Source organism: Gymnoscopelus microlampas, assembly GCF_963454915.1.
Source record: "Gymnoscopelus microlampas genome assembly, chromosome: 12".
Taxonomy (NCBI): domain Eukaryota; kingdom Metazoa; phylum Chordata; class Actinopteri; order Myctophiformes; family Myctophidae; genus Gymnoscopelus; species Gymnoscopelus microlampas.
Genome location: NC_139949.1, coordinates 21,358,977 through 21,377,110, shown reverse-complemented (window position 1 = coordinate 21,377,110; position 18,134 = coordinate 21,358,977). Strand labels below are relative to the sequence as shown.

General features: G+C 39.5%; 1 protein-coding gene across 1 annotated transcript; it reads left to right on the top strand.

Annotated features, from left to right (window-relative positions):
- tmem248 (transmembrane protein 248) lies at positions 1-15,064 on the top strand. The gene is made up of 7 exons (XM_084073790.1): positions 1-338; positions 2,042-2,200; positions 3,046-3,334; positions 5,349-5,499; positions 9,051-9,234; positions 10,934-11,077; positions 14,548-15,064. The coding sequence occupies exons 1-7, from the start codon at positions 336-338 to the stop codon at positions 14,566-14,568; spliced, it is 951 nt and encodes a 316-aa protein (XP_083929916.1). The 5' UTR covers positions 1-335; the 3' UTR covers positions 14,569-15,064.
- Positions 15,065-18,134: the final 3,070 nt, after the last annotated feature.

Sequence of the window (18,134 nt, the reverse complement as noted above, 5' to 3'; positions counted from 1 at the left end):
TCATTGCGTTATGCAGAACTCACTGCATCCACACAGCAATAATAACACATCTGGCTTAGTTAGCGCAGTAAGAACGCTGTCATAACGCGAAAAGGATGGGAAAGAGCGACCGTGGAGAGAGCCTGTCTGTCCCCATCATCACCAACACCCGACCTTTGCTGTGTGACTGTCCTGCTTCATATCGCTGCAGCAGGAGCGACTAAAAGCTTGAGGGAAGAGACAGGCAGCAGCAAGCTAGCAGCAAGGCTAGCCTGCTAGCCTCACATACACACATAATTATTACACCCCGTCTCAACCTGCAGGCTAGCGTCCGTCGTGTGCGCAGAAAGACCAACATGGTGAGAACCGATGCTTTGTAATGATGATAGTGTGGCGATCCCACCTCTGACACCAATGTGATGTAGCCTACATGTTACAACTATACTGTCTGTCTTCAAGCCTGTCATTATAGCCTGGTGACGTTAATGTCACTGTGTGGTAAATAATAAAGGGCCAAATAAGCTGCCCTGCTGCCAACTTTAGTTAGCTGGTTAAAGTGGGATTGTGCTCTGATTAACACTGGAGGAGACGACACAATGATGCTATGATCAAACTACACAATGTGATGCTGTGATCAAACACAATGTGATGCTGTGATCAAACTACACAATGTGATGCTGTGATCAAACTACAGAATGTGATGCTGTGATCAAACTACACACTGTGATGCTGTGATCAAACTACACAATGTGATGCTGTGATCAAACTACACAATGTGATGCTGTGATCAAACTACACAATGTGATGCTGTGATCTAACACAATGTGATGCTGTGATCAAACTACACAATGTGATGCTGTGATCAAACTACAGAATGTGATGCTGTGATCAAACTACACACTGTGATGCTGTGATCAAACTACACAATGTGATGCTGTGATCAAACTACACAATGTGATGCTGTGATCAAACTACACAATGTGATGCTGTGATCAAACTACACAATGTGATGCTGTGGTTAAACTACACAATGTGATGCTATGAACAAAGACAAAGTGATGCTATGTTCAAACTACACAATGTGATGCTATGATCAAACTACACAGTGTGATGCTATGATCAAACTACACAATGTGTTGATAACGGACGACTGACAGCTCAACACAATGTGAAACTAACGGTCAGCTAACTGACAGCTCAACACAATGTGATACTATGAACACAGCTGACAGTTACCTGGCTCTCCATCAGGGTCATGTTGACAGCAGAGGGTAGGATGGATAGGCCTAAGTTAGTGTTACCATGACACCTGAGGCCGATTCTACAAATGCCTTCTAAATCAGTAGTTCTCACTCTTAAAATCTTTTTTTGTAATGTTCAAAAATGGCAGGTGTACAAGCTCGCAGCTGCTATGAGCTTGTATATCTGCTATTTTTGAATAGCCAAAAGCTAAAATCTAAACTGACACAAATTCTTTCCCGGTTTTAATGGGTTGAAGAAGCTGCCCACTACTGTGCTAAAGTAGGATTGTGCTCTGGTCAACAACTGGAGGAGACGACACGATGTGATGCTCTGAGCTTGTATATCTGGTATTTTTGAATAGCCAAAGCTAAAATCTAAACTGACACAAATTCTTTACTGGTTTTAATGGGTTGAAATCTTTATTTTATAATGTTGTATGATTCCTTTATTCAGTGCTTAAATCTTTTTGTGGTATTTGTATTTTTTTGTTTCCCCATCTTGACTGCCTGCAGCCTTTCAAATTTGTATATTGTTGTGAAACCCTTTTTATTTGTAATTTTGAAAGATGGCGCTTTATAATAAATAACGTTATTGTTGTTATAACAGAGCCTCACATCTTGAGACTTGAAAGCTTCTCTGGTCGACAGTCAAAGAATGTACATGTTAGAAATCTTGCTTGTCCTTGCCCCTTGACAACGGCTGTCCATCCTTCAGTTCTGTTCTGTAAATCTTGTACAGTATGTCATTGTCATTATTAGCTGACTTTTGCCCACACATCAGAAAATCCCTTTGTGGATGACTAATCTGATCTGGTTTACAGGTTTACCTGTTGAATCCTTTTGAGCACCTGAGGAGTTGCATCCACAGCCGTCCACCGCTGGTCATCTTTATGGTCAGTGTCAGCGCCGTGGCCATCGCCTTCTTGACCATCGGTTATTTCTTCAAGATTAAGGAGATCAAGTCTCCAGAGTTGACGGAGGTAGGGGAGATACCTGTGTTTTATTAGTTTTTTTTTGCCAAACTGTAGATTTGAAATTGAATGAAAGTTTATAGGATTATGCTTTAGTAACTTGCAAAGAACAGTTCTTTGGACAAATGCGACAAATGTTTGTTTATTTATGTATTTGTTTTATAATAGAAGATTTGATTTGGACAACATTGCAGCCATTATTTCAAACCCCCAATCAGTAAATTAAAAGATCCAAGTGCAAGTTACATTGCTGTTTTCAGCAACCCAAATAATCCAACCTAAATTGGATAAATTATTATTTAGTATTAAATGCTGTATTGTTCAAACTTCCATTGTAAATCTTTAACCCATTAAGACCGGGAACGCATCGCTGTATTTTTTTTATTTCTTTGGCTGTTTTTTGAAAAATCGCAAAAACGCATATATATATTTTTAAAGCGAACATTTGTAACTCAAATATATATATTCAAACTAAAGATTTGCACACATTTCCACGATTAAAACAAATATATATATAGCATATCTACAAGCTCATAGCGCGGCACTCAGTGCTCTTTTTCTATAGCCAAAGAAATAAAAAAAATAACACAGATGCGTTCCCAGTCTTAATGGGTTAATAACAGTGTAGTGTAGTAGATTAGTGGGGCCTGTGCTGTTGTTTTATGCATTATGTGCACTCTTTTTTCGGATACCTTGTTTGTCTTCTATAATCTGCTTCCAGGACGTTCAGTGCCGTCTGCTATCATTCGAAACCACTGCTAATGTAATAAACTACAGAGCCACACAGTATCCGATTGTTAATCACAGTCCATTCTTCCCTCCATCCACATGCACTCACGCTCACACACCCTCAGGACTGGAACACCTTTCTGCTGCGCTTCAACGAGCTAGACCTTTGTGTGTCCGAGAACGAGACGCTCAAGCACAACCTTAACGAGTCCACTACATCGGAGAGCACGGTGGTGACCAGCGGCCAGGCACGTTCCAGCACCCAGGCCACTCTCTTGCTCGAGGACTCTGGTCCCATCAACATCTCAGTCCCCATCACCCTCACGCTAGATCCCCAGCGCCCGTTCGGGGGGTACTCCCGCAACATCACCCATCTTTATGCCACCGTGCTAGGGCAGCAGGTTGGTCTCACTGGTAAGTTGTCCTCTACATTAGGGCTGTCACGATCACAAAGTTCAGTTGATGATTCATTGTCATACAAATAATTGCGATTAACGATTTAATTGTATTTTTGGCATTGAACATTGGAAGATATGAATAACATTTTCAGATTGCCTTTAAGGCTTCATAATAAAAAAAATACTTAAATACACAAAGAAATGACTGACATATTTAATAATTTTATACTTTCATTTCTTTTAAATAGCGGAAATAGCTGATCTACAAGCTTGCAACGCGTCACAAAGTGACACGTTGCAAGCTTGTAGATCTGCTATTTCTTTTTTTTGGGCGATTATGACGAATATTTGCGATTATCTCAAATAATTGCGATTAGACGATTATGTAATAATTGTGACAGGCCTACTCTACACTGCAGTTTTCACTTTATATATTTCAGCTTTCACTGGCGTTGGAAAAAGAAATGGAGTGTCCTCTATTAATTCCAACTATAATTGTGATTGGCTGGCTTTAATAGATCTAAGCATTATTGAGTGTTACAATATTCATGAAGTTACAGCCTCCATCAAGCGATGAATCAACTTCCTCCATCGTCGTGCCTCTCTGTAAATGATCTATACCTACGTTTCCCCCCCTTTTGTATAGAGGTAATTCAGTCCTTTTACAGGAGTGTGTCCTTTTATTAATGGGTTTCAAGTTACCTCTTTGCATGATGACTTGAACTGAACACGGTCAGCAAACAGAGGCAGCATTGTGTAACTTTGGCTGGTTCCTTGTGTGTCCTCCTATAATCCTGTAGGTTCCAAAATGCAGAGCAAAGCACCCTAAAAGGGGATACAGTTGAAGTTCAGCATTTTATACAGTATGTTACTCCTATACCCTTGGAAACTTTGGTCAGTGTTTTTGAACTTTCAGCTTTGTTTCGTATAACAAGAGAACATTATGTGGTTTACTAGTGTTTGATGTCACATGGAAGTACAGCTCCAAAGAGAAGAACTATGAAAAGATGGCCCAGCCTGGGCTCCCGGTCGGTAGATGGATTTCAAGGTTGCAGTGCTTTGGTACTTTTTCATCCCTCTAAGGAATTGGCTCTCAAAGTGGGGTCCGGGGACCCCCAGGGGTCCACCGATAAATGATGGATAGTTAGGAACCAAATGGACCCTTGTGTGGTTGTAACTCTAAGAGTGTACAAATGGAACCAAATGGACCCTTACGGGTCCATTTGATTCCATTTGTACTCTCTCAGAGTTATGGTGGTCTGTGGTCTAGTTGCAGGGGTTCTCAAAGTGGCCCTATATCGGCTATTAAAAAAAAAATCTTGACATTCTTGGAAAATGTTTTAATATTTTTGACATTTTTAACACCACGAACAGACGAGTAGCTAGAGAAGTGCTTTGGAGAGAATACAAGTGGGCGGTGAAAAATGTCAAATTCAGTGTTTGTGTGCTGGTGCCTGGTGGATGTGTCATACAGTTTTTGGAAGGGAAACCATTATTTTGGAGGAAATAGCCCTGTGGCTGTCCATCTTGAACCATTTGGCTCGATTCTGGCTGCTAAATTAGGTGATGTGGCCTGGACATGCCTCATCTAATAAAATCTGATCATTTCTAAACAACCCAAAAGGCATAAACAAGGCCTGGTTTCGTGTAGCCTATAGGTTTCTTAAAAAAAGTAAAGTAATATTTCAAAGCACAACTTTAGTTATTCGCTTTAAATGTGTCACATTCTGATGGCAGTGAAACTGGCTGTATCATGCTGGTGTGCTAGAGTGACATACTTTCTTTGACTAAAGGTCAAATAGATCTGAATAGCAGGATTATTTTATATTTGAACAGTGGCCACCCAGCCCATGTTACGAAAGACCGGTTTCGTAGAGTAAAGAAATGATGACAAAAGAGTAAAGACATCTGAAATACATGAACATCTCAATGGTATTAAGACAGAAATAGTCTGAAATAACTAATCAAGGGGAAATATTTAAATTGCAGGAAAACTACAATGCTTGTATTTGTTCTGTGTTTTTCCGCAGGCCGGGATGCTCATGAGGAAATGAACATCACTTTCACCCTACCAGTGTCTTGGAGTTCTGATGACTGCGTATTGCACGGCCACTGTGAGCAGGTGGTGTTCAGCACTTGCATGACCATCACAGCGGCGAGCAATATCTTCCCTGTCACAGTGTGAGTTGGACTGCTTCCCTGACTCACAGGGGACTTTTGATTTTTCAGCTGAAAGTCATTTTATTTCGCCTATATCCTAGCTGTGCTTCTGTTCCCTTCTAATGGCCTAGTATTGACTATTTACTCCCCTCCCCATCCCCCCAGTACAGTTCTGCTTCATTTGAGAAACAGTACTAAACTAAAATAACGTATCCTCTTCATTTGTATTTTATTTTTATCTGCAACATGGCAAACAGCCTGATTATTCTCAGAAACCAGAGGGTTTTGTTTGAGTAAAAATATCCACTGTGTGCGAAGTGAATCAGGCTACACAAGTTCATATCTGTGAACTTGACTGATCTGAATGTTCCGTATTAGGCTTATACTTGCGTGCCAGTGTCGTGTATCAAAAAATACTAGATCTACAAGCTCACAATGCTTTGCGGTTCAACGCCTTGTGAGCTTGTTGATCGGCTTTTTTCGATGCAGTACTCAATGTGAAACCAAGCATAAAGCAGGCACTGGTGCTGTGGTAGTCCACATTCAGCAAGCCCTTCCAATAGGCTATCAGTCACTGCATCTGCATTGGCAGTGTCCCTTTGCTAACATTCTTTTTTTAAACTCAAGGATGTCCCATATGCTTCTCCAAGAGCATCTGCATAACCAACATACAGTACCATTTGGTGCATTGACTTTGCCTGCGGCAGTGCAGTAATACTTTGCTTTCAGATTAGAAATACGTTTCTGCTAAATTAGCTGTCAGATTAGCTGTCATACATTGCTGGCTATTTTGACAAACCCATATCGAGTTGAGAAAAGTAATGGTCTCTCACATCTGATCTCACGCAGTTTGGTATTTAATTGGCAGGAATGACTGCCAACTTATGCAATGTTTTTTGTACACAATTTACAAGAATATTCTTTTGTAGCTCATGGAATTTATAGTAGCTGACTAGCTACACGTGCTCTGCCAATGACTTGCAATGGATGTGTTGCAGCACTACTACAGGAAGTATTCATGTATTAACTGCATCTATAGTTATGGTGTCCTCCAGGCCTGGAAGTTCGTCATTTTAGGGGCAAGGCCACTTGGCCTTTTGCTGTTGTCCATTTTTTGAGTCCTCAAGTCCAATTGCCAGGGCAGGAAGGCCATCAAATAAAACAAGATTTTAGTCCATTGAAATAATTAATAGAATTTAAGGGTTAAGGATGATTTTAAATTCAATATGTAGACTATCTGCAGCGAAATAAATAAATTATGGTATTTACAATCTGATCCATGCTCAGCCCTGCACCAATCAGTTCAATGGCAATATATAAATGTAAGTTCAGCACAAAATATTGGGAATTGGGAATTCAAACTTCACAGTTGAAAAGCAGCAGGGTGGGGAACAAGACAAGACCCAAGCTGGGTGCGACTTTCATGATGGCTAATGACCTCCGATTAAACCAGCTGTATTTTTAATAACAGCCAGATATGGACACATCCGTGTGCCACAGATTAACTAGGCTGGCACATCATAAATTGTCTTTACGGTTGTTGTTTTAATAGACTGCTTGCAAGTCTTTTGATTTGTTGCAGGGCAATATTAATTTCAATGAGAAACGGTGCTATCACTTACTGTATGTGCACATTACAACAGTGCTGATTGCTTCTCCTGCCCCAGAAATGTTCAAAAGCAAACTCAGATTTCTTATAGAAAGTTTGAGATTGATGTAAAACAAATGTTTATTTCATGACAACCTGTCATTTTAGATTTCAACCACTTTAACAATTATTTTATACTTAAAAAATAGCAGATATACAAGCTCACCGCGGCACTTGGTGCCGCGCTGAGCTTGTATAATTATCTGCTATTTTTGAATAGCCAAAAAAATCTTAAATGACACAGATGCGATCCCGGATTGATTGGGTTAATACTGCTTGCAAGTCTCTTGTTGTTGCAGGGCAATAATAATTTCAATGAGAAATGGTGCTATCACTTATGTGCATAACAGTGCTGATTGCTTCTCCTGCCCCAGAAATGTTCAAAAGCAAACTCAGATTTCTTATTGAAAGTTTAAGATTGATGTAAAACAAATGTTTATTTGACAACCTGATGCATATTCATTTTAGTTAAATGCATGTCGTGCACCATTGTTCCATCTGTTCATGTTTCTGGTTAATAGCAGTTAAAATGGTAAATGTTGCATTTATATATGCTCAAGGACACTTTTAAACACACGCAGCCAAGGAGAAACCATGAACCTTGTGATTCCTAACCGGCCACTGCTGCCCCAGTTCAAACAGATGAAAGGTTTTAGTGCCCTTGGCCCTTTGAATAAGCCTCACTCATTTGGATATCGTTGCTGTCGCCTGTCAGGCAGAAACCTCTTATCTCCATATTCTAACTTTGTGTGTTTTTTTCGTAAATTAACGCCCTACTTGATCATACAACAGCATGACACAAACGCATCAAAACCGTGTTGCGAGCTTGTCGATCTGCTACTTATGAGGTATTGAGGTTTCCACCCGACAGTGACCGTTATACTGTGTGTTGTTTATCCGAAACAAGTCACGCAACATTTGGATGCTTACCCAAATTAGCCTTGTAGATGGTTCTGTGAATCTACTGGTGTTGCACACTGTGGGTGTTTAATGGTGTTGCTCACAGTCACAAGTGAACTGGATTTAGCAGATCTACAAGCTCACAAAACTATAGTGGACAGTATAGCATTGTAGTTGGTACAAAAATAGAAGAGTTGGTCGGAAAATGGGTAATCTGTAAGCTCACAAAACTGTATAGCAATCTAGTGGGTCCGAAGATAGCAAATCTCCAAACTATGCTGCACACAGTATAGCATTGTGGTTGGTCCAAAAAAAGCAGAATTGGTCCCAAACTAGCTAGATCTTAAAGTTGTACTGTGCAAATGTTTTTATTTAAAAAACGATTTTAGCAGCCTCTGCTGGTCATTACCGTCACTGCAGGCCGTTTGTTTATTACTGCGTTACCCAGAATTCCATTCGTTTTCACCGGAAGACGGAAGTGTTTCAAAAAGCGTTCTTTTAATTGTTTTATACGATCTGTGGATCGTTTCTCTTAGCCAGTGGAGCTTTAGTTACCGTGAGGTGTGTTTTCTTTTTCTGTTTTTTTTCATTCTTCAAATCATACAATCTCTTAAAATCAGCGTGAGTTTCCTTTTGTTATTAGCGCGGTAGTTCCTGGCCAAACAGGAAACCGGTGCAGTAGTTCCTGGCCAAACAGGAAACCGGTGCATTTCCGCTTCCATTTTCCGGCCAGATGACGTCATTATCGTGGGAACGTCAACCCCGACCCCGTTCAATAGAAAATATATAAATAAAAGGCTTTCGGGGGTGAAATTCATGGAGTGGGTGTTGTGAAACATTTGCCACTCACAAAAGATATACAATTTAACTTTAGTTTTATTGAAAAAGTTACCTAGCAAACTTTAAAGCTCACACAATATGTCGCATCACGATGCGACGTGAGCTTGTAGATCACTTTGATACCGTCGTGCAAATGAGTATAAAAAAACAAATCAGGTACTGATGTGTGCATTGTGGTTTGCAGGCAGCCGCCCCACTGTGTTCCTGAGACGTACACCAATGCCACATCCTGGTACAAGCTGTTCACCACGGCTCGTGACTCAGACACGAGATACAGCCAGGACTACAATCCCTTCTGGTGTTACAAAGGAGCCATCGGCAAGGTGTACCACGCACTCAATCCCAAGCTCACTGTCATCGTTCCAGATGTGAGTGGACACCGCATGTTCTCTGTCTAGTTAGCTGTGGAGCTGTCTCCTGATTATGGGTCTTTGACTAGCCTTTGTTCTACAGTATGTATTAGGTCTGGTATCTGACCTCTGACCTTTCTCCTGTGTTTCTTGATCATTCTGTTCTTACTGGACTCTAGATGAGTCATCCTGTGACTCAGTTTAACGATAGCAAAAGTTCACTCATTGTTTTCTTAACAGTTTAGCTTTCAGTGATGTTCCATAGCCGCCCTTCTTTCTTTTCTTTGCAAGACCTCCAGAAAACAGAGGGGAGAGACATTTAGTTTATTTTAGTATAGTTTATTTTAACATGTCTGCTGAGATAACTTGACCTAATTTGGTGGGGGAAAAATAATCTGCATCAGTAACATTTGTAGTATTTGCCCCTCTGAAGTGAATAATGATAATGATTATTAATTAGACCTATTTTATTCCATGGGAGAAAGGGGTGGGGGAGCAGTTAGGGTTTAAATGTCTTGCTCAGGGACACCTCGACACATTGCCGGTCCGGGAATCGAACCTGGTACCTTCTGCTTTCTAGGCAGGCTCTCTACTTATTTATGGCCGCCACATGTGTTGTTTAGAGGACCCTCAGTTTGTGTTTGAAATTGTGACACACACACACACACACACACACACTCACACACACACACACACACACACACACACACACACACACACACACACACACACACACACACACACACACACACACACACACACACACACACACACACACACACCCTGACAGATAGAAAGCATCAATGACAGGCCACTTAATTGTTCACATGGAAGGTGGGATATATATATATATATATATATATATATATATATATATATATCACAATTATTCATCATTTAAAAAGCGGCGCACAGACCTGAATGAAACACACACACGCACGCGCACGCAAGCACAAATGTTTTTCTTTTATGTACCCCCATCTCTCTCTGTTCAGCACACACTTCGACTGGCAAAGAGCTCTTGAACTGAACCATGAACTTGTTGCAGGTTAGACTAATTTGCACGTCGTTCTCATTATCCATGTTTTTGCGGCTTAAAGTGTTGCCGTCACAGCTATACGTGCAGGGGAAAACAGGGCTGTAGTTTCACAGACAAACCTATTATTTTTCAGGGACTGATCTAATCTTGGAAGAGAGACAAAATGACGTGATTACATTGCAGGTCAGGTGGAAGTGTACGGTGTGGTATGTGGTCAAAATATTGCAGCACCCACTTGATTTGACATTTGGTTAGTTTTTTTTATTTTATTTTATTATATTATTTATTTTGCAAAACGCATGCTATAACAGGGGTAGTGGCGTGGGCTGCACAGTTGGCTCTTGCACAATTTGGCCCACGGCCCACTTATTGGCGACCCATGGTCCAGGTGTTGCTAACGGGGCTAGCAACAAAACAAACTATTATATTTTATTCTACCATGAGGCACACTGAGACATTTTGTCATTTGCTCTTCATTTAGTTATCTCTACTCATCTTTAAGATTTTCTTAAATGCATAATAATTAACCCTATTTTTGTCTCGGGTGGGACTTTTCTTTTCTTAAAGCCACAAACACTATTGTATTTCAAATACTGGTGAGTGTTAATTACAAAGGAAGAAATAAGTCAGTATTGTTTTGTGATAAAAGTAGCTTTTGCTTCTTTTTTTTTTTACCAGGATGACCGCTCGCTCATCAACTTGCACCTGATGCATACCAGCTACTTCCTGTTTGTCATGGTCATCACTATGTTCTGCTATGCAGTCATCAAGGGCCGACCAGGCAAAGTCCGGCAAGCCAGCCCCGACTTCTGCACTGAGAAGGTACAGCAAACACCTACAATAACATGTGTAATACGACACCGCGCAGCAAGCTCTCTGTCACGTTTGATCACAGCCGCAGTAAAGCAAGGCAGCCCAGGCCAGTTCCGAGAGTAACCATGTTAAATCCCCATCTTGATGAGCTATGGCCTTCTGACCAAATCTGGCCAACCAGCTGTCTGTTCGACAAACAAAGTATTGTATTATGAAATTGTATTATGAATCAACAATGTATGATGCCAGCTACAGATGGCTCAATTTTCAAAAGAAAATAGTTTGTGAATTTGGGCTTCATAGAGATTGACCTGTGTTTTAAAGTGCATTAATACATGAAAGTAGACAAATTTAGCAAGATGTAGGTTACAATGTCTGCACCATTGCTTTATTCATCTAACAATATCTAATAACATACTGAAAGTTGTTATTATTGTTAGGCAAAAATAGGCAAACGTTTGACCAAAACAGCAGATCTACAAGCTCACAACGAGTCGGTCGGCTATTTTCTGTGAAGAGATTTGGTCTAGAGGGGGAAAAAGGAGGGGACTGAGAATAGACCCCTGGGGGACTACGGTTAATACATTACCTGCCAAATACTCACTCATCCAATGCAATCCTCACTAATTACTATAGTTTAAGGCCATTAGTTGATTCAATGCAATCCTCACTAATTACTATAGTTTAAGGCCAGTAGTTGTAAATAGGGCCAACAGAGCTTGTGTATTTTAAGATAGGTTAGAGGGAAACCTTGGCAATTTTCCCATTATCGAGTGTACATTCCGTATGCCTTATAGCGTGAAACGAATGACGTCAACAGTGGGTATTCTTTTGCCGCACTACAGTATATTATTGAGCTTCTCACAACAGAAAAATGGAATTCCCTAAAACTCCTTGTATCTGGAAGTTGAACCCAGCTCAACTTCACTTTTTATCTTTTGTAGCAGCTACAAACGTCGGATGTTGCTTTGTATCTTTATGTCGCTGGCTTCCATTGAAAATGAATGGTAGCATGTATCTTTGTATCTGCCCGTGTGAACGCAATGCATTAGGAACTGGAAGCACCACCACAAAATGCGCACACAAACAATCAAACCCACCACCAAAAAAAAACTAAAACACATATGGACTCGCAACGGGAGACCTGAGAGAGGAGAATAAAAAGATGGGGGGAGTAGTGAGTCAAAGGAAAGGGAAAGGTGGAAGATAACGGCACAAAGCCAAACCACCGCAGAGATGCCTGGCAACCAGTGGTAAAAATGGAGAGTAAAGGGAGAAGGGTGGTGGGGAGGGGGGCTAAAAGCACACAGACATCTAAAGCCCCTGATTTATACTTTGTGTCTCGCCCCGAAAGTAGCAGATGTACAAGTCAGGGGGCAACATCAAGGGAGGGGGTAGGGGGGGGGGGGACTTTACCTACGTGACCATGATGCAACCTATGGTTTGTTGACTAGGGTTTGTGATGAAAGCGTCTGCTGAATGCCTGAATTGTAAATTGTGAATGGAATACTGATGCCTTTGTTTAACACATCCTTGTCCAATCAGTGCAGTGAAACCTGAGCAGAATTCTGAAAGTGGGAAGTAAGACCGGCATTGGCATTAAGTACCCTTCACAAAGTGCAGAGCACGGACCACCCTAGTCACTACTAGTGAGGGGACTCTGGCCCACTCCATTACAGACAGCCTGCAGGCATTAAGCCGTCGGAAGTTAAATCAGACTCATTTATTACACGTGTCATTGCAATACCGCAGTGTTCCCACTTTCATGGCCATTTTCACTCATCTAATAGCGCTTGTGTTGTTTAACCACTTACAACCGCGCGTCCCTATTTGGGGCATGTCATTATAGGCGAACATTTTTTTTTACATTTTAACTTTTTAAAATGTTTTGGTTTGAAGGCTTGAACTTGTACTTGTGTGCATTTATTTAACCTCTGTTAGTGCAAAATTACACTTTGGTAAATGTTTGGGTTGTGTAATAACTATATATATCTTCAATAACTGCTCCACTGATTAAAAATGATAAAACAGTCTTCCCATTGGCTTGCATTGCTTGGTGAAACACACTTGTGTGTGCAGTCACACTTTTAGCACTCAACGAATGCAAACAAAGAAGATTCTGCCAATGTGTAACATTACAAAACCTGACTGACAGTGCAATTCTTTTCAATTCAATTTGTATTATTTGAATTAGGAAGACGATTCGGATCAATGTGTTTGTTATTGTGTGTGTAAGAAATGACAATAGTACCTATAAAATGCTGTGTCAGATTTTGTAATTTTATACATTGGGCATAATACGCTTTGTTTGTGTTTTTGTTTTTGAACTAAAAGGGTGTTTCACTGTGCAATGTAACTCAATGGGGAGACCATTTTGAATTATCAATGTTTTATCAATGGAGCAACTATTGAAGCAATCAATATTTGGAGTACATCATGGCAAGAGTAACTACAGAACCCAAATCTTTATCAAAGTGTAATGTTGCCAGGAAGATACCAGAAAATACAAAACGCCACACATCATTTTAACCACTAGATGGAGCACTAAGCTAGGTTTTCCCAGACAATATCAAGGTCAGCAGATGTGCGGTTACTTTTAGACAGTTGTGACCACAATAGATGTCTCTCTGCTTTCTCATTATAGAACTGGCTTCGACATCAATCATTTGCTAAAAGAGAATGTAAGGTTTCATACCCATTTAACAACATTTAGCACAAAACTAAACAATATGTCGGTCATAACCTTAACCACTTAATCCCCATATATACGTTGTCGTCTGACGAAAATAGCAGATCTACAAGCTCAAAAAGCTCTTTGATGTTACGCTCTAATTTGAGTTTGTAGATCTGCTATTTTCAATATTTTTGAAAACGTTTATTTTGGAAAAGGTCAGAAGAAAAGGGATAGCAGGTTGAGAGTGGCTCAGGTGTCATTTTGTGTTGGTGTCAGTGGTGGAAAGTAACTAAGTACATCTGTACTTAAGTAGAAGAGAAGTATTTCCAATTTTTTTTATAATTTTACTTTTTACTCCACTACAACACTTTAGTTACTGTACTAGTTACTTTGTAGATTTGGATTATTAAAGAAACATACATTAACCACTTCATCCCTATTTAAACTTTGGTTATTCGAAAATAGCCAATCTACAAGCTCACAGCGCACCGCATCACAACACGTTGTGAGCTTGTAGATTTGCTATTTTCAAAAGATTTGAAAACATTTGAAACCTGTGAAATGGGACATTTTGCATAATGGATACTATTACTTTTGGTACTTTAAGTATATTTTTATAAGTATACTTTTACTAAAGTGATTTTAGAATTCTGGACTTTTACTTGTAACAAGAGTATTTCTACATAGCAGCATTGATACTTTTATTTAAGTAAAACATGTGAGTACTTTTAGCACCACTGGTTGGGTGTACCGCCTGCAGTCATCTGTCTTGTTGAGTGATGAACCCGTCTCTCTTGTCTTTCAGGCGGCCTTGTCAGAGGGTTAGAGAGACATCACAGCACCATGTCAGAACTGAACTGTAAACATGGACAGAATGGAAAGAAAAATACATACCAGTTGCCTAGCAAAGCCTGGAAATACAATAAGGGGCTCAGACGCTCTGTGAATGCAGTTTCCTTGCAATGTTGGAGTTCTCCAACCAAAGATATACAAGTGCCTGTATGTATGGTGTAAATATTTATAGGAACCCTGAAATTCACTACTTTTTCCCCTCTTTTTTTTCTTTTGCCTGAGTCCCTCTGTGCCATTGATCTCAGAACATGCAGTATATCGAAAACCCAGATGCAAGAAGTGCACAGTCATTTTGTTATAAGTCAGTGGGCCTCATTTATCATTCATGATAAGAAAAAAACCCTTTGTACATAAGAACTTTTTGTTCATCAAGTTGGACCTATTTGGATTAGAGTGTTGTTTTCAGTTTTTGAAGACTGTGTATGAAGATGTTTCAACTCGAGTGAATAAAACGTGAACATGTTTGATTTCATATGTTTGATTAATCAAACATGTTTGAAACTTTAGATTAATGAAACATTAGATTCTAAAGGCTGAATATATGGGCACCTATTTGAATATAATATGAACAATTTGCATAACAATGATGAGCTTAATAACATTGCATTTCATGCATAATGCAGTGCTCTATATGCATTTGGTAAGAAAGCTACAATTGTTTCTGTACACAACAAAATTAATTCTAATTCAATAAGAATTTTGAAAGCCTATTTAGACGATCCCCATGTGCTCAAATTGAATGATTTGGCTGTTGAATTATTCTCATAATCTTTGAACAGGCATTTTCCGAAGTTTTAGCAAAACTGCAAATGAATGTGTCCTGCATGTTTGAATGTGATATTCACTGAAACATTTGCACAGTTTAATTAAATATCACTAGCCCTGTGCAATTCTTTTTCGTTTCTTTGTTTCTTTCATATTTTGGTGTTTGATTTTAAGCGGCTGCAATGTTTGCATTGGTCTTCATTCAAACAACCTTGCAAGTTTTACTATCCAGGAGACTAAATGGTCAACTCTGAGTTAATTTTTAGCATGACTGCTCTAGACTCATACATATGCGAGCAACAAACCGAAAGATAAATGAGGTCTATCGTCTCAGTTTCACCCTGTACTCTGACATCTGACCAAGGCCATTTTAAGGGCAATTAATATCCTTTGCCCCATTGCCCATGTCCAGTGGTGGAAATACTTTTGCTTCTTTGGATGTGGTCACACTGAAGATATTATTTTCTGCCTTTTTTTATCCTCTCCCTCAGTGTCTTCATCATTCATCCACTGCTTAATTTTGCTTGCTGCCAAAGCCCCACAGCAGTTTGTCTCAAGAAATTATAGCCTTTTGGCTCCTAGTGTTATAAAATGTGCTATAGATCTTATTTTTCCAGCACCGGGAGGAAGCAGCATATGCTTTCATCTTTCCCTGAATGGACTGAATTGTTAGGCGGAAAAAAGAAAAGCTAGAATTGAGGCTTTTCTTTCTGACCTTAAGTGGCCAGCTCCTTTTTTTTTCAACTGTCCCATTTTCTCATTTTCCAATAATGTTTAGCATCTTGCTTGAAATCAAACTTGTGATCTCCTTGTCATTATAATGCTGTGAATGTCAAATTACCTTTTGATTTATAGAAGTTTAGGACATCTTTATTTTAAGCAAATCAATATAATTTGCACATGTTTACATGTGTATGTAAATAGTCATACTAAAATGTGTGCACCTCTTCATTTTTGCTGATTTTGTTTTGTTGTAATACGACAATGTAATTATTTTTGGATCGTCTGTCTCCGATCCATAAAAGGTACTGTATGTAGTATTCTATGGACATGAATAACAATTTATTTTATAGTCTTAACAAAAGCTGAAATAAGTGGCCTGCCCTAAACATGAGGGTGGGCTAGAGTGAGCGAGTGCTTACTGAAGTGTGAAAAAAATCTGTATTGGTGAAAGGCGGCTTTGGACAGTAGTTTAATGAAATGCTTAAGACTCCAAAACAAAAAGCTAAGCATCTTTCACTGCAGTGGTATTCCATCAGTCATGGGATTTTCACACTAAGTCAGTGGAGGTTATGCAACATAATTTAGCTGAGCAGGGCATAAAAATCAAACAACCTCAAAAGTTTGACCGCATGAATTGTCCATCCAGGTGTGCTCACCCAAGAATGAAATCTGGATTTATCTCTTGATTGGAATGTGGCACACTTTAAACGCATTAGTGATTCTGACAATCATATGTTTCATTACACATACATGTTCAACACGTCAACTCTTATCCCATTCATGCTTCCAGGACCTCAGTGAATACCATGATGATCTATCACAGTGGTTCTCAAACTTGTTCATGTCAAGGACCCCCAAATTGACACTTATTAGCCCGCGGACCCCCATTTGAAAAGATAAGCCAGGGACCCCAATAAGAGAAGGTTTATATGGCTTTCTAGCAGTGATCAACCATTTTAATGTCAAGGACCCCCAGTTTGACATGTATTAGGCTACGGACCCCCATTTAATGGCATTTATACCTCTGGGACCCGAATTTACGTATATTATAAAATCAATGTTAATTTAACTCTTGAGAGTGTACAAATGTACATTTGTACACTCTGAGTTACAGACCCATAAGTCAATTTGGTTCCTAATCTATCATTTAGCTGGGGACCCCCTGGAACTCCCTCAAGTACCCCTGGGGGTCCCCGGACCCCACTTTGAGAACCATTGATCTATCAGAACCCTGAGTCAACTTTCTGTGTAGGTAAGCTTTGAAAACCTGTCACAATCTGTAAAGTTATAGTAAAAACAATAAAAGACAGTCCATGTCCTTGGTTGGTGTACCCAGGCTACTGGAGGCATATGCACTCTTAGGCTTGATTTATACTTAGATAAATCCCTAGTGTCACACACCCGAAAATGGCGGCACAACGCGTGTGCTTGTGGATCAGCTATTTTCTGAGTGCAACTAAGTATAATTCCCACTTTAATCTCCCTACGTTCTTAGTAAAGGAGAAATAAAAACACACTAAAGGGGTAGAATGCTCACTCACACATAAGCAAATAGTCTGAGACCGCCTTTACTGTCTTAGGTATGACGTAGTACAAAGTAATACATTTTACCTCTGTTTTAGAATTGTTCCATTATGTACTTACTGAATGTACTTTTTGCAGGCAACATAATTTGCTACGGTAATGCAGCATTTATCAAATATTTGAAAAGTAAGGATTCCATGCTATTTGAAAGTTAATGTAATTTGAGTTTTTATTAGCTTGAAAGCCTTTAACTGGACCGATTTTCAGTTTTGACAATAGTATCCTTATTACAAGTTTCTTTCTGTGGGAAAACTAATTTCTTGTTTTATTGTCAGTTTTATTGAAAACATTGTACATTATTGATTGAGTTGCTTATCTTTTGAGTTATTTGTTTTATCTGTGAATGAGTGAACCATTAACTCAATCATTTGTTTCAGTCCAGAGGATTCTGATACCTCATTTTCCACTCAATTCTTAATACACTGCTCCCACTTTTGCTTGGTATTGCATCCTGTCCGTTTAGGTCTT

Bases quoted from the DNA above. Each gene is read 5' to 3' on its own strand.
- tmem248 (XM_084073790.1), top strand. The intron at 5,500-9,050 runs GTGAGTTGGACT...TGTGGTTTGCAG, and splicing joins AATATCTTCCCTGTCACAGT to GCAGCCGCCCCACTGTGTTC. The intron at 11,078-14,547 runs GTACAGCAAACA...CTTGTCTTTCAG, and splicing joins CCGACTTCTGCACTGAGAAG to GCGGCCTTGTCAGAGGGTTA.